The 27,450-nt window shown below is 42.3% G+C and overlaps 2 protein-coding genes across 4 annotated transcripts in view; one reads left to right on the top strand and one right to left on the bottom strand.

Moving 5' to 3' along the window:
• Window positions 1–20,082, top strand: part of LOC113028035 (transmembrane protein 150A-like) — a 28,039-nt gene extending 7,957 nt beyond the window's left edge. For 2 of the 3 annotated variants that reach the window (XM_026177992.1, XM_026177993.1), the window contains 6 exons: window positions 3,049–3,096; window positions 5,370–5,456; window positions 7,023–7,090; window positions 10,049–10,176; window positions 17,346–17,523; window positions 18,784–20,082. In XM_026177992.1, coding sequence (XP_026033777.1) covers window positions 3,049–3,096; window positions 5,370–5,456; window positions 7,023–7,090; window positions 10,049–10,176; window positions 17,346–17,523; window positions 18,784–19,028 — 754 coding nt within the window. In that variant the 3' untranslated portion in view covers window positions 19,029–20,082. Of the gene's footprint in view, window positions 1–131; window positions 3,097–5,369; window positions 5,457–7,022; window positions 7,091–10,048; window positions 10,177–17,345; window positions 17,524–18,783 lie in introns of those variants that run through there. The other variant, XM_026177991.1, reaches the window with a different exon arrangement.
• A 68-nt stretch (window positions 20,083–20,150) lies between these two features.
• LOC113028033 (S-adenosylmethionine synthase-like) lies at window positions 20,151–25,805 on the bottom strand. The gene is made up of 9 exons (XM_026177990.1): window positions 25,604–25,805; window positions 24,385–24,462; window positions 23,760–23,882; window positions 23,532–23,644; window positions 23,285–23,428; window positions 22,734–22,952; window positions 22,340–22,522; window positions 21,759–21,892; window positions 20,151–21,661 (listed from the first exon to the last, which is right to left on the bottom strand). Exons 1-9 carry the CDS (start codon window positions 25,686–25,688, stop codon window positions 21,559–21,561), a joined length of 1,182 nt encoding a protein of 393 aa, XP_026033775.1. The 5' UTR covers window positions 25,689–25,805; the 3' UTR covers window positions 20,151–21,558.
• Window positions 25,806–27,450: the final 1,645 nt, after the last annotated feature.

Below are 27,450 nucleotides of genomic sequence, written 5' to 3'. Positions count from 1 at the left end.
TGCGAGTAACACAAAAGTACAAAGTTGCAAAAGCGAGTGAGAGTTAAGGGATTTGAAGAAAAGCTCTCTGGAGCATGTGCAGACTGATATTAATCTTTAATAGGGCTGTCAAAATAGAGAGAAAACAAAACAGCTGCTATATAATGCCCTCTGCTATCTTAGTTTAATTGGTCACAGCTCCAAAAGGCTCCGTTTACACGGTCCACACTGTGACACGAAAACGGCGTTTTCAAATGTATCTGCTTTGGAGAGCGTTTTCAAAAAGCTCTGTTTTCCTTGAACAAAAATGCCGTCTCAGTGTGGACGGGAGGCCAAAACGGAGAGAAAAAGATGCGTTTTCAAATGAAAACGTATTAGTGTGGACGTGGCTGCAGACTGTGTTGATGTGACATGTGGTTACAGGGAGGAGCACATCAGGTTATGGGGTAGATTATGCTTTCAGGTTTCAAAGGGATTTGCAGGGATCTTCGGGGTAGATTTAACACAGCAGTATGAATCCTGTGAAAGGTGCTTTGGCAGTGCCAACAGAAAGTTACTGGAAGTATGCCATTTCCTGTTTCAACTTCTATTTCAGTGCCACAGCTGTGATTTTCTTTTCCCATTCAGGAGAAGACTGCAGCGAGTCAAGCGTGCCAGAGCACGAGGATCAGTGCTTATAGGAGGTTTGATGACGTTACACTTCATGCAGTGACCGATGCTGCACTGAAAAGAATCTTTGATTAGGTTTACACAGAAAACACAGTTTTCAATTTGGTTTGATTGCTGGTAAAACTTTACCTATTTCCAGGGTGCATGGGGAAGACCAAAAAGATTGACGCTCCAGCAACACTTGTATGTAGAGAAACTTTACTGGTAGACTTGCATGTTTCGGGTGATAGCCATTCACCAGGGTCCCTGCCAAAGACTGAAACACATCGGTCAAACAAAGAGTGCTTTACAAGTGTTCGTATTTCACGTGTTGGCAGTAAGAATCCATCACGTTGTTGCCTGAACTCGATGCATCACAGCACTGAATCCAAAGGTCACCTTCTGTGTGATTTGGCGGCGCTGACAGCTTTGAGAACACTGAAGTATTTGATGGGATGAGAGAGGCGGTGTATCTGAGTCTCTAGTTTAACGGCTCATTCACACCGTGATCTTCACTTTAGTTTACACGGCATGCAGTTTTCAAGTACATGCAGCAGGACTAAAAAAGATGAGTCGTGGGAGGGAGGGAAGTGGATGAGAGTGGACGGCCTCTGTCAGGCCACTCACTCCACATCAACTTTGTAAAGGGCAAATCAATTCTTCTGACCCGAGAATTCCCTCGTTATCAGCGATCAATAAAGACGCTCCAGCGGTCACATGTCTGTTGGCATCTTGCTTTTTTGAGTCCTGTGTATCTGATCTATGGTGCAATATGTCCTCACGGTTGTTTTGAAAGAGGCTAATGGGCCATTTGTGACATATTTCAACCTGAGTGATAGTGCACCAACAACATTATGGTGTGGAATATGGGAGATTTTATGTCCACTGGTTATTTATTTTGGTAACAACCTGTTTTAATTTGTCTGAATGTGGTAAAAATGAGTATTTGTAGAGTTTTTATGCCACACACTTTGAACAAGAAGCACATGTGACTTAATCCATGTATGTCTTTACAGAGGAGAGTGGACACCTTCTGAATCAGGTTAGCTAGGTTACAGTAACACATGCGTAGACTTGTTGTAACTGGCAGTTGTAATGCAACTTCATTAGCAGATTCATGAGTTTGTGCTTAAGTATCATGGTAGAAATGTCAAGCATTTTGCAGGCTTTTGATCTTAAACCTAAGTAGAAAAGAGCTGAAGAGTAAGACTGAAGGGATTTCTGTTGCAGTCTACTTCACAAGGAGCTGGATTGTCATCAGGTTTGAGAGATTGTGGTAAAATAATTGACACAGACAGACTTCCTGGGAGGTCTGCAGCACAAAGCAGAATATATTATTTAGAAGTTAATTCCTAGAAAAATGCACCAACAGCACAAATCTGATAGAGGACTCCACTTCAGCGACTCAGATTAGAGGACTAAAAGTAGAAATGATGGCTTCAAAGGGTCAACTCTGTACAGCTGTTTTATGAAGGTGACTGAAAAAAGAAGAGGCCAAAAATAGAAGAAGGAATCAAAGATTTTAATACTTTTTAATGCTGTAAAGTTGAGCATTTTAACAGGGGAGTCAGCCTCAAGTGGCCATTAGAGGAACTGCAGTTTTTGGTACTTCTGTGTTGGCGTCATCTTTTAGAGTTTTGGTCAACTGCCAGTTATATTTGGAAAGAAACAGCACTTTCAAATTGTTTTCAAGGACTTCTCAGAGGGTTTTGCATTAAAAAACCCCCAAAAACTATCTGGATAGTTTGTGCAAAATCTCTATTTGATAGTTGCCAAACCTTTGTGTGTAAGATCTCCTGGTACAGCCAGACAGAAAGTCGGAGGATCACCGAAACCAGAAGCATTTATCCTCTGGAGGAAATTACTGTCTGTTCAGAATTTTATGGAAATCCAGCATTGAGTTTGAGAGATAGGAGTCTGCACCAAATTGGTGGAGTAAGAGAACATGTGCTTCTAAAATGTACTACTGTGCATTTATGTGTGTGATGAATGATCTCTGTTTGGCTGTTAGGCTCTGCGTGTGTGTGTGTGGAGGTTGTTTTGTGTAACTGACATTTTTTTAAACATCCCTGTGGTGTAACAGTACATGTTAATATGCAGCCGTCCGGCTCGACGCACATGTGTGATGAAGAGGAGCTGTCTCCGTCTCTGAAAACAACCGTGTGGTGATTCATGTGTGTTTTGTTAGTGGAAAACATTATTAGAGCCTGGAGACGTTCGTGTGGTTGGATGTGACAATACTTTCAAATGCTGCAGTACAGCGAGTGAGGCAGAGCTTTGGACATGTTTTGAGAGCAGAGCCAGTGTTATCTCCAGACCGTATCCTGACAGCATGATTGAATCTTCATCATTTTCTGTCTGCCTCTTTAACCGTCTGTTCAGATCTTTGACCAAAGATTTTCTTCTTCTTTGTCTTCACAGATACGCGATGGCCCTCTACAACCAGCACGTCTGCCCTGTGAACAACTGGTACAGCACTCACACACACACAAACACACATATCGGGTTCATTTTAAAGACCATAGTATTGGTCAGCAGTTTAATGTTGCTTCAAAGCACCAAAGAGACACAAGCTGCATCTCCGCATCAGGAATGTTCCCAAAGAGACGAGGAAACTTTTTCCAAATTGTTTCCAGTGCAGTGACCAGAGGTCACTTTCACAGAGATAGATTTTTGACTGTGGATTAGATTAAAAAAAAAAGAGTCAGAGATGTCTACACTACACAAAGTGCTTCAGACCTTAAGCAGGATTGTTGCACAATTTCTCAAGACTGCATTCAACTGTTCAGCTCTGCTTGGTTAAACCAGACAATTCAGTTCACTTTCATTTAAAAAGCGCCAAATCAAATCACAAATCATAACAGTCATTTCAAGGTGCTTTATTTTGCAAGGTAAAGACCCTACAATAACAAGCACTTGGGCACAGTGGGAAAGAAAAAAATCCTTTCAACAGGAAGAAAGCTTAAAGATGCTAAAAACATTGTGACGTATGTACAAAAACATGTTAACTAATGAGTCCACTTGCAAAGCATCACCACTTAAACCAGAAGTTGAGATTTCTCTTCTTCAGTGGCCTTTAATATAGATCACAGTGGGAAATATCAGGGCTCCTTGAGTGAAAATGCAGCTTCAGAGATAAATAGAGTGAATCTTGGAGTTATATTTACAAACTAAAACTCCAGGGATGATAACAGTGATTTTCCTTATTTGCTGAATGAGTGAAGCAGCGAGTGTTGGATAACATTTTCATCATATCAGATTAGAAGTTGATAAGTTCTCTGAGTGTTTTTAAAAAACAAAATCAGCCAAATCAAATAATGAGGGTTAAAGAGTCACTCTGTGTGTTTACCTGTAAACAGGAGCGTGTCCTTAACAAATAAAAACACATAAAACAGACTTTCTCTCAAGCTGTGTTCGGGGTTTGCTTGCTCTCCACGAGTACTCTGGCTTCCTCCCACAGTCCAAAGACATAGAGTGGGGTTAGGTTAACTGGTGATTTTAAATTGCACATAGGTGTGAATGGTCGTCTGTCTCTAAGTGTTACACTCTGACCAGTCTAGGGTGTACCCTGCTTCTCAACATATGGCCACTGGGATATTGGGACCACATATCTCCATAGTGCTGTATCTGCACATATATGTCGATTTAGGCCCTGTCTACATGCATATACAGGTATTTTAGTAAATACAGGTATATATTTATAGATAAAATGTTACAAACCCAGTTTTTAACATTTGTAATGCAGGAATGTAGTTTGCTATTTTGCATTTGAGTTAAATGAGACATCGGTTTGAGTCACTTGCATACAAATGGAGAATAGAAATCAAAATAAAAACAAAGTATGCAGCTGAACGTTAACTGTGTTACATAAAAGACCTTTCACCTGAAAACATTTTGGGTTAATTTTCTACCGTCATTTGCGTACAGTAAGAGCGCTATCATGCCAAACGTGTCGCAGCTGATGCTCAACCATTAACAGAGTTTTCAACACGTTTGGTCACTTCAGTTTCCCTGAATTGACATTGATCTCGTGTGAAACACTAAGATCACATTTTTACTCAACCTTTTTTACTGGGAGTTAGACAACCTACATTTCGATGATCCCATGTAAGCAGTACTTGGCGACAGTGGAGAAGAAGAACTCACTTTTAACAGGAACAAACCTCCTGCAGATTCAGGCCACAAACAGCAAACGTCAGTCAATAAACATAATGACATAAAGTAGTGGAATGGAAACACATGGAGACTAAAAAGATGAGAGTGGAGAAGAAGTGCGTGGCATCATGGGAAATCCCCCAGCAGTGTGGGCCCATAACAGCAATACTCCGGAGTCACCTGATCAAGCCCATCTCGGATAGGTGGGGGACACAGTGTACAGGTTGCCATTGTATTGCTGAACCAACACACAGAGACAGATGACCAATCACATTCAGCTAACCGCACTAACTGCATGTCTCTGGACTGTGGGTGGAAGCTGGAACCTGTAGCGAACTCACGCATCCATGCAGAAAGGTCCCGGCTAGGTGGTGCATTCGAACCCCAACACCAGTGACCATGCTGTCCCAAGTCTGAAGCATAATCCTAAAAAAGGAGATGGGGCTGATAGTTGAAGGCCTCCCATCCTACTTTAAGAAATTCGAGCAACCGCAAGAAATTCGGCGCTCTGAGAGATAACGATTGTTCCGAACACTGAATCATGTTGAATAACTGAAATAAATGGATGCACATGTGTGTTTTTCTAGGGTTTACAATGAGTCCTGTGTGGAGCCGCTTCCATTACAGAGGGGACCTGTACTGTGTTGCACCCTGGACAACATACCACTCATCAGGTCAGTGAGCCCACCTCTGCGGGTGTTACAGGTGGACTTTAATTTCCATGCTAAGATAAGATAAGATAAGATAACCTTTATTAGTCCCACACGTGGGAAATTTGTTTTGTCACAGCAGGAGTGGACAGTGCAAAAGTTAGGAACTTCAAAGAACAGAACGGCTGCACGTTGCAGTCATTCCTGCCCTATCCTTCATTAAACCACAAAGAGGAAGCAGACTGACGGTCCTAGTTCTGCTTTTGCAGTAATAACAATTTCACTGAAACACAAAAAAAGTTATGCTGTACACATGATCTGACCACAGATGTCAGATGATGTGACACAGCAAACCGCCCTGCTGTGGTCAGTGGTTTATTTTCGAGGTTGGCTGCTTTTGTTCAGTTGGAGCAAGCACGTGCTTGATTTTTGGTCCTTTTCTAAAAAAAGAAACAAAATTTTCCTGTTTTACTAAAACTACTAATTGAAATAACACAAGAAAAGCTGCAAAAGGAAGAAGACAGTCTGAGACTCTTTGTGTTGTCATTTTTAAAACACACCAGCAGAAATGTGGAGCCACGGACATCAAACAAAGTCTTCAGAAAGTCGTTGAACTCACAGAATATATTTATGCAAGCCAAATATCAAAGTGTCAGAGCTGGAAAAACAAAGTTTCATCATGATAGATAAGGCAGAGGAAATGCTACTGCATGACTGTTTTAAAGTGCAGGTAAAGAGGCTTTTATAGGACATGAACCAATAAATCCAAGGTAGTTTTTTATTTTGGGGATTAAATTAAAGCAAACTCACATCTAGCCCTCAGTGTAAGCTCATTGACCCAATTTAAGCATCTGACATCCATGAAATAGGGACTAACAAGCTACGAAAGTTCAGAGTTTAAAAACCTGCCTGCTTCAACCTGTAAATCCTTGTGAACTGTCAGGAATCCACGAGATCTGCAGCTGTTCATGGGGCTGAAAATCAGTTTTTGTTTCCATGCAACGTTACAAACATCAGCTGAAACTGTTGCTTTAGGGTTTGCAAGTCTTACATGTAGCTCCAGAAAGTGATGTCGCTCGCTTCTTTAACTAATCCGGTTTCAGATAAACTGCAGTGATATTTGGCGAGCAGCTGCAGTGAAGATCGTGATCTTAGATAAGTCCGCACTTGCCCGAGCGAGGCTCCTCCTCACCTCTGCAGAAAGAAAGGCTTTTGTTAAGTGCTTCACAAGTCTTATGTTCCCCCCACAAAAACATCCAGGGTGCTGAATAAGTGTTGCTGACAAGATTAAAATCTAATCGGCTTATTGTGTCTAGATGGGAAAATGTTTTGGATGCTTTTGAGCTGGAGATACAGATGTGTGTCCTTCTTTCTGACCTCCCACAAAGACTCTATATTTATAGAAAAAATGCTGGCAGGTTTTTAGTATCACAGAGCAGCTAAGCACACAAATATGGGTTTTCCAGTTGTGCACAGTAAAAAAAAAAAGTAAAATATGGAGAAGGGGGTATATGACAGCAAGCACAGGGGGTCGTAGTTTGAGTACAGCCCATACTAACCACCCTCCTCTCGTCTGTGTTTCCATTGTAGTAAATGTGGAACTCTGCCACCTGAAAGCTGCTTTTTCAGCCTCATATGCAGCACCGGATCCTTTATGGGTAAGAACCAGGATGGTTTTGGTCTACAAATATTCAGCTTTTATAGTATTTTTTCTTTTTTTACTCTCGTACATATTTACCCAACATCTTGGTCGAACAGGACTTGTTTTTTCAGCTGGAGAGGCTCCGGCCAACTTTCTGTTCCCCAGAATCCACGGCCAGCTCTGGCCTCAGCCCTCAATCTGAGAGAAAACTTCAATCTAGGCCATCGATACTGCTTTTTTCTGAATAAAATGACCCACAAGCATTCACCCTCTGACCATACGGACAGCTACTCTGTGTGCCAAAAGCATTGATTTTCTGTGGTTTGCTCAGGGTTCGTTGCCCGGTGTGCAGAGGGTATATTGGCTCTTTTTCTATATTTGCTTTAAAAATGTTTGCCAGGATTCTGATAATGTACACTCAGGGAATTCACCCTGATCAACTTTTTGGAAATGCATAAATGGAAGTTTGCCTCAAAGGAATGCAGTTCTTTCCAGATTTGAAAGCGACTGTAGGAGCCTCAGTCAGACACAATTTCCTGGTGTTGGGAGCTTCCTGTGATCCAACGTGAACTCACACACATTTTGCAGTATATTGTCAACCCTTTGACCCGAGTGTCCTGGACTGAAGCTGCCTATTTGCTCTCTATACAGAGCCATTTATTTAAGGTGACCTCTCCCCTATGAACACCAGGTTCATGCTGCTTTTCTGAGAAAATGCTGGAATTTGGGCAAGTTTAAAAACCTGTTAACCCGTTCCAGCTCAGGCTTTTTCCCTGAACCAGATTTATCTCAGAACTTGGCTGTTAACACACAGTCACTGTTTTTCCATCCATGGGGCACAAAAGTTTTTCAGGGCTTCATCTTGGTGTTTTTTCATTGTGGCAAAAGACACGAAAATCAGAGAAAATAGTCTGAAACAGCGACAAAGACTTGAGAAAAATAAGCTTTAGAGCTTAATAGAAAACTTTACTTCTCTTGTTTTTCGCTCTCTTGCTTTTGTCACTTTCTATTTCATTAGACCACAGATGCCTGATACGTAGCTCTCAAAATCTGTCTTAAATTGGCAAAAGCGCATCAAACATTTGTGCCCTGGTGTGTAACTTTGCGGTCCTGGTCCGTGGTGTCCCGACCCCGGGCTGAGCAGTGCTCTTTCCAAGTCAAGGAATGACAACATCTTAATTTGACTTGAAGGATAATAGATAAATACTTAAAGGAAGGACCTCTTGTTCTCTTTGCAGGAAAACAGGAAAAACAAGTTCGTTCCTGTAATTACCATTTTTATGGATGATTTCGGTGAAGTCTGCAAAAATTAGGGTTTGTGAGCGAGCTCATTTCTCCCACATCAAAAGCTTTCCTTCTTTTTTTATTCCCCTTTCATAAACAATGCTCAGTTTATATTGGTGGGGGAGTTTGTTTAATTCAAAGGTGTAGTGTGAGGTTAGAAGAATGGTAAATGTCAAACTCTTGCTGTGCAGCAGCCCAAGAAACGCACGCCTAACCCAGAACCCAAAACACGGAGTCTTATCGTGGCGTGCACTCGATCGCCACAAACGGACCACTGTGCTCGCTGCTGGACAACCCACGGGAACATCAAAACAGTCGCTCTCTGCAGTTTGCAGGGAGATGAGTGCCAGATGTGAACGGCATGATCATCAGACAGGAGGGTGGGAGAGCCGTGTGAAACTGCTGCGAAGCTTTGAAGGCGACGTTTCATAAACAGACATCAGGAATCTGCTCACACAGGGATGTGCAGAATCATCAAGCTTTAGCTTTGAGCACGACTAAAGGTTTATTCTGTGCAGTTTGGGCATTGGAAGTCTTATAGTTGCAAAAATGATGGTGTGGCTAAAGCAGGGACCTGAGTTGGTACACACCTTGAAATTTGATTTGCCTTTGCATGTTCTTCCTGTGCTTGCATGGCGTTTCTCTTGGTACTCCAGTTTCCTCCCACAGTCCCAAAGATATGCATGTTAAATTAACTGGTGATCATTTCAATGTTGCAGGTGGAGATAGTAGCTTTATCTATAATCATACTGTAAGGATACTAGTACTGATTCCCCTGCACATCACACCTTCAGCAGCTACTTGGCCCTGGAAAGCCATGCCATGAAGCTCCTGGTGCACAGCTGTTGTGCTGATGTTACTGCCAGAGGAGGTTTGGAGCTCTGCATTTACTGATTCAGCAGAGCACTGGGGATTTTTCTAGATGCTTCAGCACTCTGTGTCCCCGCTCTGTAACTTTACATGGAGGATAACCCTTTAACCCTCAGATTAACCCTTTACATCACAAATGTTTGTCAAGGCAGACCGAATGGCTAAGTTCTTCAGTTTATACACTGGTGACAATGGCACTGAAAACACCTGAATTAAAAGATTAAGAGGTGTGGGCTAAAACCTTTGTCCGTACACTGCCTGTCAGTAAAATAAGAAGGAATTAATGTTTTAAAATAAACAGTGTGGAGTACAAAACGCAACATTTGCATCTTTAACGTAGTAGAATCGAGGCAAAAAGTAGCATAACATGGAAATACTTAAATAAGCTGCAAGTATACTGAACTAGTACTTCAGTGAAGAACTTGAGGACATGTACTTTGTTATAAACTGTAATCCAGTGATGCTAGAATTTTGTAAGACTATCTGTGCTGTTAATCTGACTCTGTAGTGAATTGAATGGACCAGCAGCATCACCCTTTTAGTACAAATGATGCAAGCCTTCTGTCTGCTGCCTCCAAGCAGCCTAAGCAAATCAGTTTCAGAGAGGACTAAGCTTCATGCTTGTTGCCCTGAGGTTATTTTTCTGCTCTGTAGAGATGGAGCTCATCCCGCTGGAGTAATCATAAACACCTCAGGTAGAGTTTGTAGTGTGAGCTTCTCTTCCTGGAAGAGAAAAAAATGTGGTTACATAACTTTTTGACCAACAAAAACGGTCCTTTCTTCCCGATTTGTCATTTCCTTTTTTCCTCACTTCCTCCAGTGATGCTGATCGGCCTGCTGCGCTACGCTCACGTGATCGAGAAGCACCAGAACTGCATCCTCAACACCGCCGGCCTCTCCGCCGGGTGGCTCTGCGCCGCGGGGCTCATCATGGTGGGAAACTTCCAGGTAATTAATCCAGTCAGAGTCAATGAGATCAAAAAAGTCTGGATAATGTTTGTCAGCCCAGTTTTTCATAGACTCACAGCACACGAGCAGCAGTGACAGTAAATATCTGTTCACGCTGACCTTCGCCCACAGCTCTCATCCCTGCCTGTGTAATCATTCACTTCATGTAAATCAAGGGTGATAATAGTGGAAGTTTTTTATTCTTCTGCAAACTTTAACTCCTCTCTTTTAGGAGAGATCCCTGTAAAAAAGAGTCGCACGTGGTTTTAGGCAGACTCTGTTCAGAGGATAGGATCCTGCAATTATTCCTAAACGACTTAATGTTTATCCTCACAGTTAAATTAACTCAAATTTTATGAACTCTGTCCCAGTTTCATTCAGAATCCTGCCAATTTTCCATCTGATCGACTTTACAGACATTACAGGGGAGAGAAACTGGGATAGTGGGCCTGACAGGCCCCAAATCATTCTTATGCAATCGTTCAACAACATCAATTGAGGGGTGATATTTATACGTGAAAGATACAAAAGCAAAAATCCTGCAAAAAAAGCTGCAAAAAGTAAGTTACATAATCAGAGATGGAAATCTCACTGTGTGTGATTCACGGCACCTCCGGCTATTGTGCAGCTGCTTTCTTTGAAACTGAGGTGGAAGCTTGTAATCCATGTGTAGCCTAAAAACAAACTAATCTGGGTGCACTGTTTTTTTTTTTTTCCTGCAACACAACATTTGCTGGTTTTAGAAAATGTATTAACACCTGGGTAACTTTGTGCTTTTCCACATTTACTGCAGTGAAGTAGGAGGTAGAACGGGCTTGATGCCGTGTTCAGGCCACACAGCAGAGATAAGACTTCATGATTTATGGGTCAGTTGAAAGCAGAAGGCCTGAATGTAACAAACAGCATGGAGGTAATTTAAGTGATGACCATGAAGAAGGTCAGACTGACCTGCCTCCCCTCAGCCAGAACAGAAACTCAGCTAATGGGCAGCTAATCTCTGAGGGAAGAGGGAAGCACATACCAGTCTGTTGAATGAAACAACTTTCACCTGCATCCAGACTTTGAGATACCATTCAGGATCACCACTTTGTTCATTTAAGTCCACTGTAAACCAAACTATGATATGAGGGACCGTATTTGTTTGGAATCAAACGCTCTTTTCAGGACAGATTTTTTATCCTGACGTGAGAAAAACAGAGTTACCAGGATAAAAGACCTAACCTGTATGCATTTTTTCTCTAACTCCTCCCCTTATGTTGCACCTGAAGTTGACTGAGACTCTTCTTTCATTTTTTCATTCATAAAGTTGATGTTAAAGCTCATATCTCATTAATTGTGTCTGTGCAAACACTGAGTTAGCAGTAACCTTTATTAAACAGTTTCTCCTCTGCAAGATCTGCCATGTATCAACTAAAGGCTCTCATGTAAATAGAGAAAACCTACAGTAGAGGCTCCAATGCATATTCCCAAGGACTGACTAATACCTGGGTGGTGGGATTATGGTGTGTTTATACATCCATGGGCTCCAATGTGGATTGAAGGCAGCTGTGAAAGGCCAGAGTGGGGAGAGGAGGCAGCGAGGGGAGCAAACAGGAGCGAGTGTTAAAAACTCAGAGCTGTGTGTAATTTTCACGCGTTGTTTATACAGTTAATGTTCCAAGAACATCAGTGCAGCTGACACGATCACATCGTTGTGATGTAATTTATATTTAACAGCCGTGTCAGCTTCTATATAAAGCTCAGGGCAGATTTCCTGGCTTCAAATAAATCATTTTGGGTCCTTAAAAGTCCTTAAAAAGGTTGGTTTTCATAGTCAAGATTAGTAAAAATGTATCCATGTGTACATCGCTGTGTATCTGTCTATAAAAAACAGAAAATCCTTAGTAGATGTTAAGAAACCAGGAACTTTTCCATTATTTCATTTTTTCTTTAATCTATTAATCTATAATCTTACATCCATTACCTACCTTTTTGTAACATGGATACTCATGTGTGCAGCCTTTATCAGTAAACGTAAAGCTATAAAACTTTATAAAAATACAGTTAAAAGTCCAAAATTGACACCTTTGGGCTGGTTGTGGCTGAGGACATAGAGCAGGTCATCCGATGGTTCAATCCCTGGTATCCAAGTATCTTGGACAAGAGACTGAAGCTGCTGTTTGAGCAGAGAATAATTGTGTGTTAGATTGAAAGGACTTGGGTGTAGAAAAAGTTCTTGTAGGCGAATAAGTCGGTGAATGAGGCGTGCTGCGGTCCTTTTACTGTTCCTTCACATTTTTGAATGCTGTGCAGTGGATTGGAGAGTCTGCTGGTCCGATTTTGGCCCCTGGGCCTTATGTTTGACACCTCTTTCCTACAGCAACATTAACTTTCATAACTATTTTCACAAACCTGTTACCAAGCCCTTCTCCAGCTTCACACAGCCTCGTCAAGCATCAAAGACATGAAGTTACACAATGACCCAGTGTGCACCTCAGCCTGCGGTGCAGCCCATTGTTCAGCAAACGTGGCTACGTGCACGCACTGCAACTCTGTCTCTCGTTCCCATTTCAATCGAGTCTTCGAAAAATCGAGTTACGACCTTACGAGCTGGATTATGTCCTTTCACACCGCTGTGAATGTTGGATTGGCGTATACGGGGTTTCTGCTGAGTTGCGGTTGCAGAGCCTCTGATGATCCTCGCTCCTGCAGACTCGCAGCTCTTTGTAGAGCTTCCAAGCACATTTCCTTTTGATGTTCTGTTTGTTTTGTCTGGAAATTGTCTCGCTGTGGTATTGTGATCATAAAAACAAAATTTTGGCTGCGTGTTGTGCGTCTGTGTTTCTTCCCTCGGTACACTCGAGCGTGGTGTAATGTAAGGGCGCGCTCTCACGACAAAGCGCCCGTTCATTTTTCAGAAAAAAGCTCAATCTTTGGCTCACCTTTTCTTCTGATTCATAGAAGATGGCTTCATTAGAGAGAAGAGCTGCAACACATGCACCAACGTGTAGGTTTTTACAGCAGATGCTCAGGACACACATGCGTACATTAGGGTCACAGCGCAAGCTCCTTTATTTCTTGGTGCTTCAAGTTCTGACTTGCACGAAATCTTCTGTTAAACCTGTGCTGATTTGGTTTTGCCAGGAATGCAGCACCGGTGCAGCGTCTGAATGTCACCGCGATAATAATGAATGTTTTTAGTTTGCAGATCAGAGGAAAGAAACGCATAGGAAGCAAAAGAAAACTACGTGCAGTCAACTGTGTCACTTGATTTCTTGATTTTTACTGCAGAACATGTCACTGAGACATGTTGGACTTTTTAATCCAATACATTTATTTTACAGCTCTAGATGTATCCTACACTCAATTTAATATGCAATACATGTGAGGATTGTTTAATATTACTTCACAGCACTTCAAAGACACAAATTACATGAAAGATTTTCCTTATAATTTCTGCATTCTTTGCCTTTCCTAATCTTCTTATCACATATTATGACTTGTCACTGCAGGCAAACACAGGTGCATTACATTAACTTTAATTTAAACCTGTAATCACTGATTCAGATACTTTAGGGGAGACAAAAGTAATGTTTGCAAATGTAAAGGCTCTAATGTGATCAGTGTGCTCTGGTCCATTTTGTTCTTTGAAGGTTTGTTGTCCTTGAGCTCAGAACCAGCTGATTCTTGCTGTGTGATTGCTGATTTAAATATATATATATATATATATATATATATATATATATATATATATATATATATATATATATATATATATATATATATATATATATATATATATCAGGCCCATTAGCTGCTAAATGCTCCACTGCACTACATGTAAACTGCACTGATGTAGCCTGATTTTAACATCATATTCACCCCTTTGTTTTTAAAATATTTGTTTTTAAAATAACAAACAGGGATTTAACTGACGGTTTTTACAACCACCATATAACAGTTTTACATATTTAAGTGGCCACTTTGCAGTGGAAACAAAACTGCATCATCTTTGTTGAAACGCGCTAACATGATGCACAAAATTGAGCATATCGTTAGTTCAGGTAGGAGGTGAAGCAGTCAGACACATCATGAACAGATCAGGTGGAGGAGGGTTGCAAAGTGGCTTGCAGAGACACAGCAGCTGTGGGCCGGCTAATATAGCAGGCCAAAGATTCACCAGTTGGATGAGCTGTGGTTTGATGATCAGCTGATCTGGGACTATAGCTGCACAACTAGTGATAGCATAATGAACTCACAGGGCAATGTGAGTGTGTGTCATCTTGTACTGGTTGTACGTAAACACAACGTCTGCACTGATTTTGAGACTAAATAAAGTACAGATCCAGCAACATTTGTGCAAATAAAGTCCCAATAGAATAAAGTAGACAAACTGTGGGCTGATTAAAAAGATCGGAGTACTTCAGCTTCTACTGTGCGTGTGCATGTGGCGGCCGTCTGAGCTGTTTTGACATAGAAGTGATAATATTCAGGCACGTGTGCACGCTGCCAGAGGTCACAGTAATGCAGGGAGGCTGGGGTCTCAGGTTACTGCTGCCCTGTCTCTGCACATGTGGGCCCCCTCAAATACATCTCAGAGTCACTGCACAGTGCAGCCTCAGTTCTTTTCATCCATTCGCCCACCATCGATTAAGGGCGACCCTCCCCTGCTCGCCGATTGGCCGTGGCGCCCTCCTCCCTCCCCCTCTATGCTCAGTCTTATATAATGAATCGCAGTGTTTCCCACAGTGTAAACATGGCAGACGTCTTGAGTGATATGGGCTCATATACTGTAGAAGCACGCATGGCTCTGACACAATGATAAACAGCTTCATCCAGTCTGTTTATGTCTCAGAGAAAGAAGGGTGAATGCTGAACTGGAGTTTCAGGAAATCACGAATGATGCGGCCAAGAGTCTGTGTGGAAAAGGAAAATTTCTGCAGCATTGTTCTGCATCATGCATCGTTCCACAAAGAGCTTATTGTGGTCTCATTCATCGGTGGTATGTCTGCATTTTTAAACCTTTATCATCCCATGTCCCAGGTCTTATTCCACAGTGCCTGACACAGTAATTCATATATACATTTTCAAGATCATTTCAAGACCTCCAGGGAGTTATTTTAGCTTTGAAGGCTCTTTATTATTAGTCAGAAGAGTTTTATGACCTTTATTCCAGTCGTCACAATCACCAGAAAAACCCAAAAAGTTAGCACCAACAATAAGGTTTAAATCACACATAGACACTGAATAAAGATGGACGTAGGAAACACCATCGAAATGTTTGCTGATACTTGCTTCTGCAGCATGAAGCTGAGCAGATGACCTGAGCAAAGTGTGGATCTGACTGAGAAACCCGAGAACCCTGCAGGCCGATACAGTAGTGCAAAAACACGTGGGAATAATAACGCACCATAATTCACAAAATAAAGATAAAGCTGTGTTAAACACATTTTGTAGTCCATGTTCTGGGTGTTGTAGTTTCTGTACGGCAGACAATAATCCCTGTGCACAGTACTCATCATTTCTCCTTCGCTCCTTTCCTTCGCCTCGTGATGTTTTCCGTCGAGGTCGAGGAAAAGTGGTTAGGAAAAGCAGGTAGGCGGTCCTTTTTTGGACTGTTCTCTTTACACTGTTGTCAGTTTTACTTCTTGTCTTTCTTCGTGACCCCTTCTTGGTAATTGTTTGTTTCTAATAAGTGTCCTCAGGACATAAACCTCCTGCCGCACAATTCCTCGTGTTCTCAGTATTTTTCCTTGTGTTTGTAGTTATTTCCTTCTGTGTGACCTGTTGCCTGGATTGTTTGGCCTCCCTGACTGCCCTTTGGTATATGAACATGGCTTGTTTTTAGGATTTTACACAGCCTCAGCTTACCTGTCAACTGTCCTGCATTTGACTCCTCTTCCTCTGTTCGTATGTGAAGATTTATCTATCTTCCTGCTCGCCCTTCTCTTTTGAATCAGTTTTATAATTAATGCTGAGATGAATATGAGAGGATACGACCCACATAAAAGTAGCTCATGAACAAAAAACTTTCAGATGCTTGGTGTAAGCACAATTATAACTCAAGCTGAATGAGTATTTGTTTGTTCTCTGGGTCTCTTCCCTGTGGTCAGACGGCTTAAACCGCTGCTTTTTCTCCATAATAAACCACAAGTCCAGGCTCAGGAGATGTGTCGTCATAAAATCAGCTGCTGTATTTGAAAACGTGCTCTCACAGACTGCAGGAGAAAATATTAAAAATGAACTTCCTCCGTCTGTGATGCTGAAACGAGATGAGCTCATGGCAGTGACGGGTAATCTTCCGGCTTGTTATGTGTGGAGTTCGAGCTGACACCGTGTCGCCTCCTCCAGTGCCAGAGATGATAATGGTGATGATCCAGCTTCCTTTGTAAATTAGTATCATTACAGCTTCCTGTGACAGATGATTTGGTAACAGTGCTGGGTCACAATGACCTCTGTTTGCATTTCTATCAGCTTTGTTTTGTCCTGATGTTCCCACAAGAAGACTGTGAGGTGTAAATGATATTCTGCTGAGTAAAGGACTTGTTTAAACTTCCATCTCCAGATTTGTACTAAAGCCTGAAGGCGTATTTGAGAGAAATACATCCAGTAATTGATTTATGTTACATTTGTTAATATAACACAAATTTCCCAGAGTTGTTAAGATATTTTGGTTTACACAACAAATTTAAACCTCACCCAGTCAACAGGGTGGCAGTGTTCATCCTCCGGTTAACGTGATTTTCAGTGCAGAAAATCTAATAAAGCCTGGTGCTGAGCTCACATCAGTCAAACAGTGGCTGCTATATGATGATGTTGAGCATTATGAAAGACAGTTGGTGATATCACATGAATTTATTTTGTCCTAAACACAAAAGAGGAGGATTTTAGTTGCATTTAAAATAGTGCTGTCAGCGTTAATCTCGTTAAAATGACGTTAACGCCATAACCGCATTAATGCTGCAAATCACAGTTAGCGAGTTAGCGTGGATCGCCCCGTGCGTGGGGCTGGACGGCGTCAGCGCGTTAGCGTGGGTTGCTTGTTAACGTGTTAGCGCCGTGCTCTCATAGTTCTCATAGTGGATGAGAAAGACCGACTATGTCTTTCTCTTCCGTGCCGTGTTTCTACTTCCAGATCCTCAGTGTAACAGTTTTTGTTTATCCGCCTGTTTTGTTTTCTTTTTTTTCAGGTGGATTTTGCTAAAGTCCTTCACTACGTGGGAGCTGGGGTCGCCTTCCCCTCCAGCATGCTGTTTGTGTGCCTTCAGTCGGCTCTGACCTACAGACTGGCCAAGACCCAGGAGGAATACTGGATAGGTCACATACGAGTGGGGATGGCCCTGCTGGCCCTCATCGCCCTGGTGCTCAGTATCCTTGAAGCTTATCTGTGTTTCTTCCAGCACTACAGTACATTTTTAGTGAAACAGTTCCCTAACACATAGGTTGCTTGCATTTATTTATTTGCTTGTTTAAAACCACATTCAGTGGCATAGATACCCTGCAGGGTTGTGTCAGAGCTGGATGAGAAAGATTTATTTCGAGACATGGCACCCTCTAGTGGCTGTAGGACCTATGGCAGCGTAAGTTGTAGATTTATGGAGCCACAGAGACAGGAACAAGGAGCTCAGGGTGAATGGATGGGTCAATATAAGATTTAATAACTATAGTTTTTCTTTCTCTTTCATGATGGTTAAATGAGCCAAAAAAAGGTTATGTATTACTGCACATTATTTGTTACTTTTCTTAAAAGTAATGAAAGTGACTTGTTACAGTACTGATTACATGACTTTTGCATTAAGAAGAGAATTTAAGACCTTTTTTTTAACATATTTAATGACATAATTGTAAGTGTGGTAGCACTTTAGTAGTTACTTTATGATCCATTATACATAACACAGTTTGTTCCCCTAAATTTACTAAAAGATGCATTTGTAGCTAATCAAACCTTTAAAACAGCATGAATGGGTTGCAGGGATATATTAGGGAGAAAAGGGTCATTTTGCTTCACAATAACTGGCTTTGTTTGTGCATAAATCCAGAGAAACTCAGCTTTTTGCAATAAATCAGCACATTAGTATAAAACTAATTTCTTGTCTGTCTGCACACGTGACTGTCGCTCTTTATAGTGTTTAAAATCCAGCACATTTATAATGTATGGTATGTTGCATTGCCCCCTGCTGGAGAGCACACAGCCTTACAAACATGACTGAAACCAAATGCTCACTTGGAGTTTTTGGTCATGAAGATTATGTGTCTGATGAGTTTATTGCTGTCAAGTCTGTAAGGAAACATTTAGGGATAAAACATCTGCAATGCACCTTTAAAAGGCAGGTCATCAATGTATGGATGGTATTGATTGGAGTCTATGTGAGGCTTGCATTCAGACACAGGAAACCTTTTACTGGCTGTTAATGGTAAAGGTAAACCATCACTTTTTTTAAGGTGGGCCTTTGTGTTAGAGGGTCAGGTTTGACCACAGGTCAATGTGATGGTGAAGCCATCTTAATATTAACAGCACAGGACCGAATTCAAAGTAGCGACCAGTACATCTCAGTACGTGAGCAATAAAAACAATGTCAAACTGAACCACTGTGCAGCCGTTGCTCGCCTTAACCCTCTGATCACCAGGTGGGGTTTTTTTCTGCCAGGAGAGCTATGCCCTGCAGCACGCCTCCGCCATCTTTGAGTGGATCTACTGCTCGATCATCATGTTCTTCTACGGGACTTTTGCCTTTGAGTTTGGGGGCATGTCGGGGAACACCCTGATGGTGCTCTCCAAAGGCGGGGCGATGCAGAGCTTTTCCACCTCTGACCACAAGACAGAGGTCGGCGGAGCCGGCCACCACCAGCCAGAGAGCTTATCGATCCTGTGACTTAACTATGGTGTGTTTGAGAAAAACTGGAGGTGAAAGAGTAACAGAGTCTAGAGCCTGGATGCTGCACCCTGCATATCACCACACTCACTACTACAAAGTGCCAAAGCTGCTCTCCTCAGCAGTGACCAAAGACTGACAGACTTCTGTCCTGCAAAGCGTTGCACAAAACCAACAATGCCTGTGCGAACACAAACACCAACAAAGAAACACACACGAGCACACCCACAGTCCTTAATGTTTGGTTTAATTGTCTCAGAGTAACAATCGGTCTCTGAAAGTGCCTCAGATGTCGCTCCTCGCTGCGCGCCGTCAGTCCTGGAGCCTTGCATTGTTTCTACTCAGGAAGTTTTGTTACACAATCAGGTTTCTCTCCATACCTCCGCCGCAAGATGAGGGTTTCCACAAACATCAGACAGCAGGTGGGCTTCATGTGCGACAACTAGCCTCTCCTATCAAAGTAGCTTAAAGATGTAAATGTTATTCTAAGCTGAATTTCAACACTTGGTGCAACTGTTTAAGGCAACATTGCCCATGTAGCTCTCTCATATTTCCCAGATAAGCTCAGTTTTGTTTTGTCTTTTGTTGTTTCTCATTTCAGCTCATTGCCCAAAAAAATGCTGTATAATTTCTCTTTAATGGGACCAAACTATGAAGGTGAAACATTGATATGTTTAACATCTTTAATTTCATCATACGCGGAAATACTTTATTCAAATTGTATTTCTTAGAATGTACACTGAAAGTAAAACAATAAAACAGTTAATATGAAATGATGCAGTGTGTGCACACATAACGGGTTGTGGTTAGCTTTAGATATACAGGAATCCACTGACTCAGGTTTATTGAGCTTTAAACTGTAAAGATCCTCGAGGTCTGTTTAGAGGAAAGCTTCACTGCAAATCAGTACAAAGTTGTTCTGATTGAATAAACATTTCCATCCTGATGAAACTGAAAAGGCTCCCATGCAGAAGACATATTGGTTTGATGAGATGAATACCAGAAATTGTGAAATTTTGTATCAACGCATATTAAAAGACCAAAATGATGACTGGCATTTAGAAGAACTGTTCCATCCCTCCTGCAGAGTTCTGAAGCAAAACCAACGCGCATCGGAGCTCCTTTGGCGCCACACGGTGGCCAAAGTAACTTAGTGTTTTGTTTCTTTTCCCTAATTTGTACCCATCTGTATCTAACAGAAAAACAAACGAACAAAAAAATTCTACACTGATAGTAAAAAATATATATTCTGGTAAGCATGCAGGAAGAAAAATCTTAACTTTAAACTTTAATAAATGCTAACCTATGAAGCCTCTCTGGGACATTTGGATTTCATCTTTGGTCGTCTGCATCTCATTAAAAACCTCACGTTATTGTACTAAACTGCATGAAGCCTGAGGAAAAGTTTATACACCTGCAGAAAAGTTTTAAGATTATTCAGCTTCTGTTCTTTTAACCTCAAACTCTCATCAAAATCATTTTGGTGTTTTCCATGCAATGTAACAGGAGCAGGATGCCACATCCAAGCCATGTAGGGGAAAGTTGGCTAAACCTTGGGAAGTGCCAAGAGCAGCAGATACTAGTACACCTTCCCACCCCTGATAGCAAGTTGATTAAAAAAAATTGTTTTTATGTATGGTTTAAAGACGCTTCGGAGTCATTTTGACTTCTAAAGTTGTCTTTTAAAAACAAAAATCAGCTGATGTGAGGGTGTCATCAGCTGATGCAGTTCAGACTGTCTACTTCCATGTCCTCTGACGTCATCCGTCTTTGGTAGACGTGTGTTGTTGTTCATGTTAAATAAATTCCTTTACAGGGGAGCACGGTGGCCTCACAGCCCGAATGTCTTGAGTTAAATCCACCATCTGGCTGTTTCACGTTCTCCCTGTGTCTGCGTGGGTTCTCTCTGCATACTGCGGCGTTCTCCCACAGTCCAAAGACATGCAGGTAGTAGAGTTGGGTTACGTGGTGACTCTAAATTGTCTATAGATGTGAATGTGAGTTCAATGTGTTGTCCGTGCTTCTCGCCCTATAGTAGCTGGAAAAGGCTCCAGCCCCCCAGTGACCCTTAATTGGGTGGATGGAAGTTCATTTTTATCCAGGCAAAACTGAGACGCTTGTGATAAAAATTATTCAAAGAGGTTTAGCTGACTGTCAGAGTTTGTCACTGAAATAGTCATAAACGAGCGCGAGAAAACCTCAAACATGTGCAGAATCCCCACAGGCTCTTCAAAAACTCACTGAAACACTTAAGACATGACCCATGCACGGTTTTTCTCCTTTAAAATTTGGTCATCCACTCAGTTTATTTTTTTCTTTAACAGTTTAGATTTAAAGTGTAAATATCTCTCATGCTTCAGAGTTGTCATTTAGGGACTTTGTCACCTACAGCTGGAACACCTCTGACCCACCCACACCTCAGACTCAGACCAATGAACAAAGGCCATATGGACTCCACCACACACACACACACACACACACACACACACACACACACACACACACACACACACACACACACACACACACACTAGAAGTTGAGGTTCTTCGGGACCTCCCAGGGAAACTCCTTCCTGCCAAAGTGTCCGTAGCATGCAGTCTTCTGGTAGATTGGTCTCTTTAGGTCCAGGTCTCTGCAGCAGCAAGCAGTCGAGATAGATTCAGTACAGTCTAACAGATTTGGACAGAGATTATAAAACACTGAGGCGGTGGTGTGGGTGCAACCCTGACCTGACTATGACTCCAGGTCTGAGGTCAAAGTTTTTATTGACGATCTGCAGAAGCTCCTTCTCGCTCTTTGGAGAGGAGCCGTAGGTGAACAGGGAGATGGAGAGCGGGTGGGCCACTCCAATCGCATATGCCACCTGGAAAAACACAGCATGTGATTAATGAACATGTTGTTTTATCACCACCGTGATGATGGTGATACCACTGGTGATAGTGCCACGTACTGCTGGGTTTTCCACAATTATTTTATTATTATTTATTTATAAAGTCCAAAAAAAGGAGAAACTAACTCCTTGATTCACAGTTTAAAACCATTCTAATTTACTTTTAATTGGACCTTGATGCACCACCATCCCGCTCTATTTAAGCCTTTTGATTGTTTCCCCTCACAAGCAGAAGGTTTGAACCGCAAAGTAATGACAAGCATAACAGCTTCCACCTTAAATATGTAGAAAAATGAGTCCCACAAAAATCCAAAAGAATGATTTACATAAAAGGACTCAGAAAACAGACTTCTGAGCCTTTTCATCCTGCACACAGCTCAGAAACCTTTTGGAGAAGATTAAACTGGAACGAGGTCTCACCTGCACCAGTACCCGCCTGCACAGCTGGGCCTTCACCAGAGATTTTGCCACCCAGCGTGCAGCGTAGGCGGCCGAGCGGTCCACCTTGGTGTAGTCCTTTCCAGAGAAAGCTCCGCCCCCGTGGGCCCCCCAACCACCGTACGTGTCCACAATGACTTTCCTGCCCGTCACTCCTGCATCACCCTGAGAGAAATCACAAAGATTTATATCCACACAGCACACAAGCAAGCAAGATCTTCACTACATTATTTGTTTTTAAACTTTGAAACTATGAAATTAGATTTGAACCCCATCATATTTGAGCTGTGCACTAAAAGCCACTGCCAGCATCCTCATGCTGCGTGACATCAACGTAAACAGTATTCGGGGACTTCGAATGTTCTCGGCTCTTTACCTGCGGCCCTCCAATCACAAAGCGTCCGCTGGGCTGCAGGTGATAGATGGTGTCCTCGTCCAGGTAGCGTGAAGGCACCACGGCTTTGATGACCTTTTCCTTCAGCACCTTCTTCTGCTCCTCCACACACACGTTATCATCGTGCTGCACGGAGATCACCACAGTGTGCACTCTTTTGGGGATCACAGCGCCATTTTCCTGGGCGTAATGAACTGTTACCTACGGAAAGGTGAACATTATGTTAATGTTATTGTAGCAAAACAATATGCATTGCCACTTTTAGTCCTTTTACTTTGATTTAACGAGACTCGGGTGTGTCACACGAGGGAGCTACTTCTACTGAATCTACTTCACAAATAACACTGTTAAAGCAGAGCCCAACAAAGCTGACATGAAGAGTTGAATGAAGGCTGCTGGACCTCATTCGTGGGGATTCATGGAAGCATCTTCAGCTTTCTTCTCAACAACAAACATGCCATTAAGTATGCCACCCTGGCTGCCTCACACTGCAGGTTCAGGCATGTCTACACAGTTTTCTACTCTGACCTCACCTGTGTCTTTGAGTCTGGGCGGAGCCAGGGGACCGTCCCATTTCGTCTCAGCTCGGCCATCTTAGCGTTGAGTTTGTGGGCGAGGACTATGGTGAGGGGCATGCACTCCTCTGTCTCATCTGTGGCGTATCCAAACATCAGACCCTGTCCACGCAGCACGAGTACAGTCAAAGAGCAGCACTTTAAATTCTGAAGAAGAAAAAACTGGTGTTTCAGTCCAGAATTGAAATGTAAGCGCTCAGATGACCTGGTCTCCAGCTCCGATTTCGCTCTCCGTGCGATCGATATGAACTCCCTGAGCGATGTCAGGTGACTGCTGCTCCAGGGCTACCAGCACGTTACAGGTCTTATAGTCAAATCCTTGGAAAAACAGAGGAAAAAGAAGTAAAGGGATGTTTTCGTTTGAAAGCATTTCTCCTCCCTGGAATCCCAGTGTAGATGAAGTTACAGCCAAAACGTTAAAAACTTCACTCACCTTTCTGCGAGTCATCGTAACCAATATGCTGGATGACTTCTCTCACCACTCTCTGGTAGTCCACGTTGGCTCGAGACGTGATCTCCCCACAGAGCAGCACCATGCCCGTCTTACACACCGTCTCTGTTTCATCCACACACAGGACATCACACTGCATATGTGTATTCATGCCATCAGATGTGAATGTCCTTCCTGACTATTGATGTAATACTGCTGGTGTCCTGGATTAAAGTGAATTGAATTGCTTGGGAAGTGATGTTCTTTTGTCAGGATCACTGCTGTTAATGAATATTTCACGGAGTTTTCCTGCAGCAGAACCAGCGACATCGTCTTTTTCATTCCATAAACTAAAAATAGACATATAATTTAAAGAAATACAAACAAAAGATGCTGAGGTGTGGGAAGCTTTATCTTATCACACCTGCATTTATTACATGACATATTCTGATGGGCGATTTTTTTCCCACTACAGTCAAAAGAAAATGCAAGCCTGTTTGCAACCCACCCTCCTTTTTTAATGTCTCACTTAACCAATGTCATGGACACTATTACCATTTGCATCCATCTTAAATGTCCCTCTTCCCTGTGTGTTGCTTCCCTCTGGTGGACAAAAACTCAAACTCACCACAAGCCACCTTAGCATCAGGGTCTTGCCTCAGGTGAGCGTCCAGCACAGCATCACTGATCTGGTCACATATCTTATCTGGAAAAAATAGAATAAGGAGAAGTCTAAAAGGCATAAATATCTGCATGTGTGCTGGTTCGGTCTGTCGTGCGATCGTTTTACTGCACATGCCAGATTCCTGATCTGGGCAGAGCCTGAAAATATCACCCCGTTCCCTCTGGCAGTTACAGGACTATGAATAGCCTTGATTTGGTGAATACACGCCAGCGTGACACGGTACACTCTAACTCCATCATCAAAGCACTCCCAAACTGTATCAGCACTACGGCACTGAAGCTTCTGTAACTTCAATTTACTCTCCTGCTTTATGATGAACATTTTTTACACCACCCTTAAAAATGTAGAAATATTATATTATCGGCTTATTGTTGGTGAAACTTTCATGTTTGTTTGTTTTTTTTAAATTACAAACATGGATTTTCCCCATCTGTAAAGTTTGGTTTGCTGCTGTTTTAACTACACATTTACATTTAAAGCACATGTTTATGTGTAATTTTAAATGAATTATATTTGCTGACACTTTCGCTGCACACGTCTTCAAAACTCACCTGATATAAGGGATTATCTGTGAACCAGCACCATTTTTACACATCAGCAAAGATGTTATAAAATCTAGCTGTTATCCTGATTATTTTACATGATGCTCACATGTTGCGTTCTGCAGAATTGTAAAAATGCAAAGTGTGATGAGGTTAAATCTGCTCTTCAACCACTTCCTGGTGGGATTAAGCTAAACATCTGCAGTGCATTAAACATGCACTTGTTAGAAAATTAAAGAAAAGATGCAAAGCTGCACTATTTACTTTATAAATGACATAATTTATATTATGCCGAAGACACATTTTTCCTAACAGAACATACGTCACATGTCTGCACCACAAAAATGGCTCCAGCAGCAGCTGCAGATGTAAAAATTATTCATGACAAAAAAGTGACTCATCAGATGTTCAGCTTAAAACACAAGTTCTGCTTATATTGGAACTAAAGTGGAAGTTTTCTCAGTCCAGGATTCCTCCTCTGCAAATCAGCACCGTGTGGCTCCACGAAAGTAGACTTTATGCAGCACCGATCAGGCTTCTGCGCATTCCTCAAAACCATCAATGATCACTGAAGCACTCAAAGCAGTTTCTCACATGATGAGCAGCACTCCTCTACTCACCAGGATGTCCCTCTCCCACAGATTCGGACGTAAACATGAAGTCATGAGCAGTATGCTCATCGCTCACATTCACTGTGGAATTCATTCTGAGGGCTGTGCAGACTGAAGGAGTGAAGTCTTTCTGATGAAAGCTGTTCCAGAAACACGCACAGGCCGGGTGCCATCCAACACCAGAGTCCTACGGCCGTGCAGCCGGATAACTCTGCGCTATAATAGGAAAAGACAACATACACATGGGGGGAGGGCACTCTGTGAACCATGTGGGTTAGGCCATTCAGACAGGAAGACGGGGAGGGTGGGAATGCTTTTTTCAACATGGAGACCTTTTTTAAAACCCTCCCTGTGCTGAATGGTCTCACTTTATCACACTCATCAAACTCGGGCTCAGAGAGCAGAGGAGGAATTCATTTCATCAGAGGGTTACTGTGTGGCTCCTCCACCTATCCATTCATGCCTGCCCTTTGTTTCTTTGTACCTGGGGGCCCCTGAGGTCTCTGATGGGGCGTCCGTGCCTGTGTACACATGAAGCAGTTGCTAATGAGACCTTTTCACTTCGCCGACTCCGAGTTCAGACAAACAGAGATGATGAAAAGAATGAAAATATGAATGAACTAGACTGCTAGCCCCCCCAAGAATAAAAATATACAAAGTTGCTATAAAACACACGATACTCATTAGTCTTTCTTTGCGTTTATGCAATCAATAGAGTGTCATGTTTTTTATTGCTGATCATTTGACAAATCTTGATGTTGTGAAGATGCATTTTTGCAAAAAACAAAGTTACCTCTCAATGTAGAAATCAGTACAACACTCCAGTAAAACCCTGAGACAACATGAAAAATGTAAATAGCTGACAACATATTTTAGGACTTTTTGGGTCGTTACCTGGAAGGAGCTTAAAACTAACTCCAGGTAGAGTCAAGGACCCATGGCGACGTGCTGAACACAACATGGTGAAGCCAAACAGGGATAAGGAGGCGAGTAGAGTGGACGAGTCTCCTACAGAGGGCAGCAGATCAGCAGGAGACAGATATAAAACACTCATGTTGGGGGGGGGGCTACAAAACAGATGTTAAGATAATCAATAACCCCATGTAACATGTACACACATATCTCACTTTGGTTCACGTGGGTGCTCTTCATCTTCTGAAAACTGATGCTGCTGATGTTCAGGAAGATCACAAAGTTTATCTGTGGTCCATAAAACAAAAGAAAGATAATCTGAACACTCGTGATTTTGGTCACGAGATTCAGGAACTTCATTTTAAGCTTGAACATAATCAGCACTTTAATGCTTTAATGCTGATCATAGTATGATTAATAATATTTGTGGTTGTTTACTCTTTAATCTTGTGTCTGACAAAGAAATTATTTAAAATGACCAAAATGACCCCAGCCAACATCCACAGCAGCTTCCTGGTTTGAATGAAGTTGAAGAGCAGCACAGTGTGCAGATACAGGCCCCTCACCAGCAACCAGGAAAAGTTAGACAACAGAAGTGAAGAAGTGAAGCAGGTCACTGCTGCTTTGTACTGCAGCTGAAACACCTGGGAGACAGTGTAACCCAGGAAGGATTTTATAGACAGCTATAACGTTATTGTTTTGAGAAGAGGGCCGCTATAAGGGCACATTTTGAGCATGCTCAGACTATTTTTGCCCATAATGAGCAGGATGTGGGTTGCAGCCTTTGCTATGGGCAGGGATAGCTCAGTAGGTAAAGTGGTCGCCCCATGATCGGAAGGTCGGCGGTTCAAATCCACTTAACGGCTACCCTGAGGTACCCCTGAGCAAGGTACCGTCCCTACACACTGCTCCCCGGGCGCCTGCTTAGTGGGCTGCCCACTGCT

Source organism: Astatotilapia calliptera, chromosome 8 (assembly GCF_900246225.1).
Source record: "Astatotilapia calliptera chromosome 8, fAstCal1.2, whole genome shotgun sequence".
In the NCBI taxonomy this organism is placed as follows: Eukaryota; Metazoa; Chordata; class Actinopteri; order Cichliformes; family Cichlidae; genus Astatotilapia; species Astatotilapia calliptera.
The sequence above is the reverse complement of the archived record's forward strand: the minus strand, read 5'-3'. Positions and strand labels throughout refer to the sequence as shown.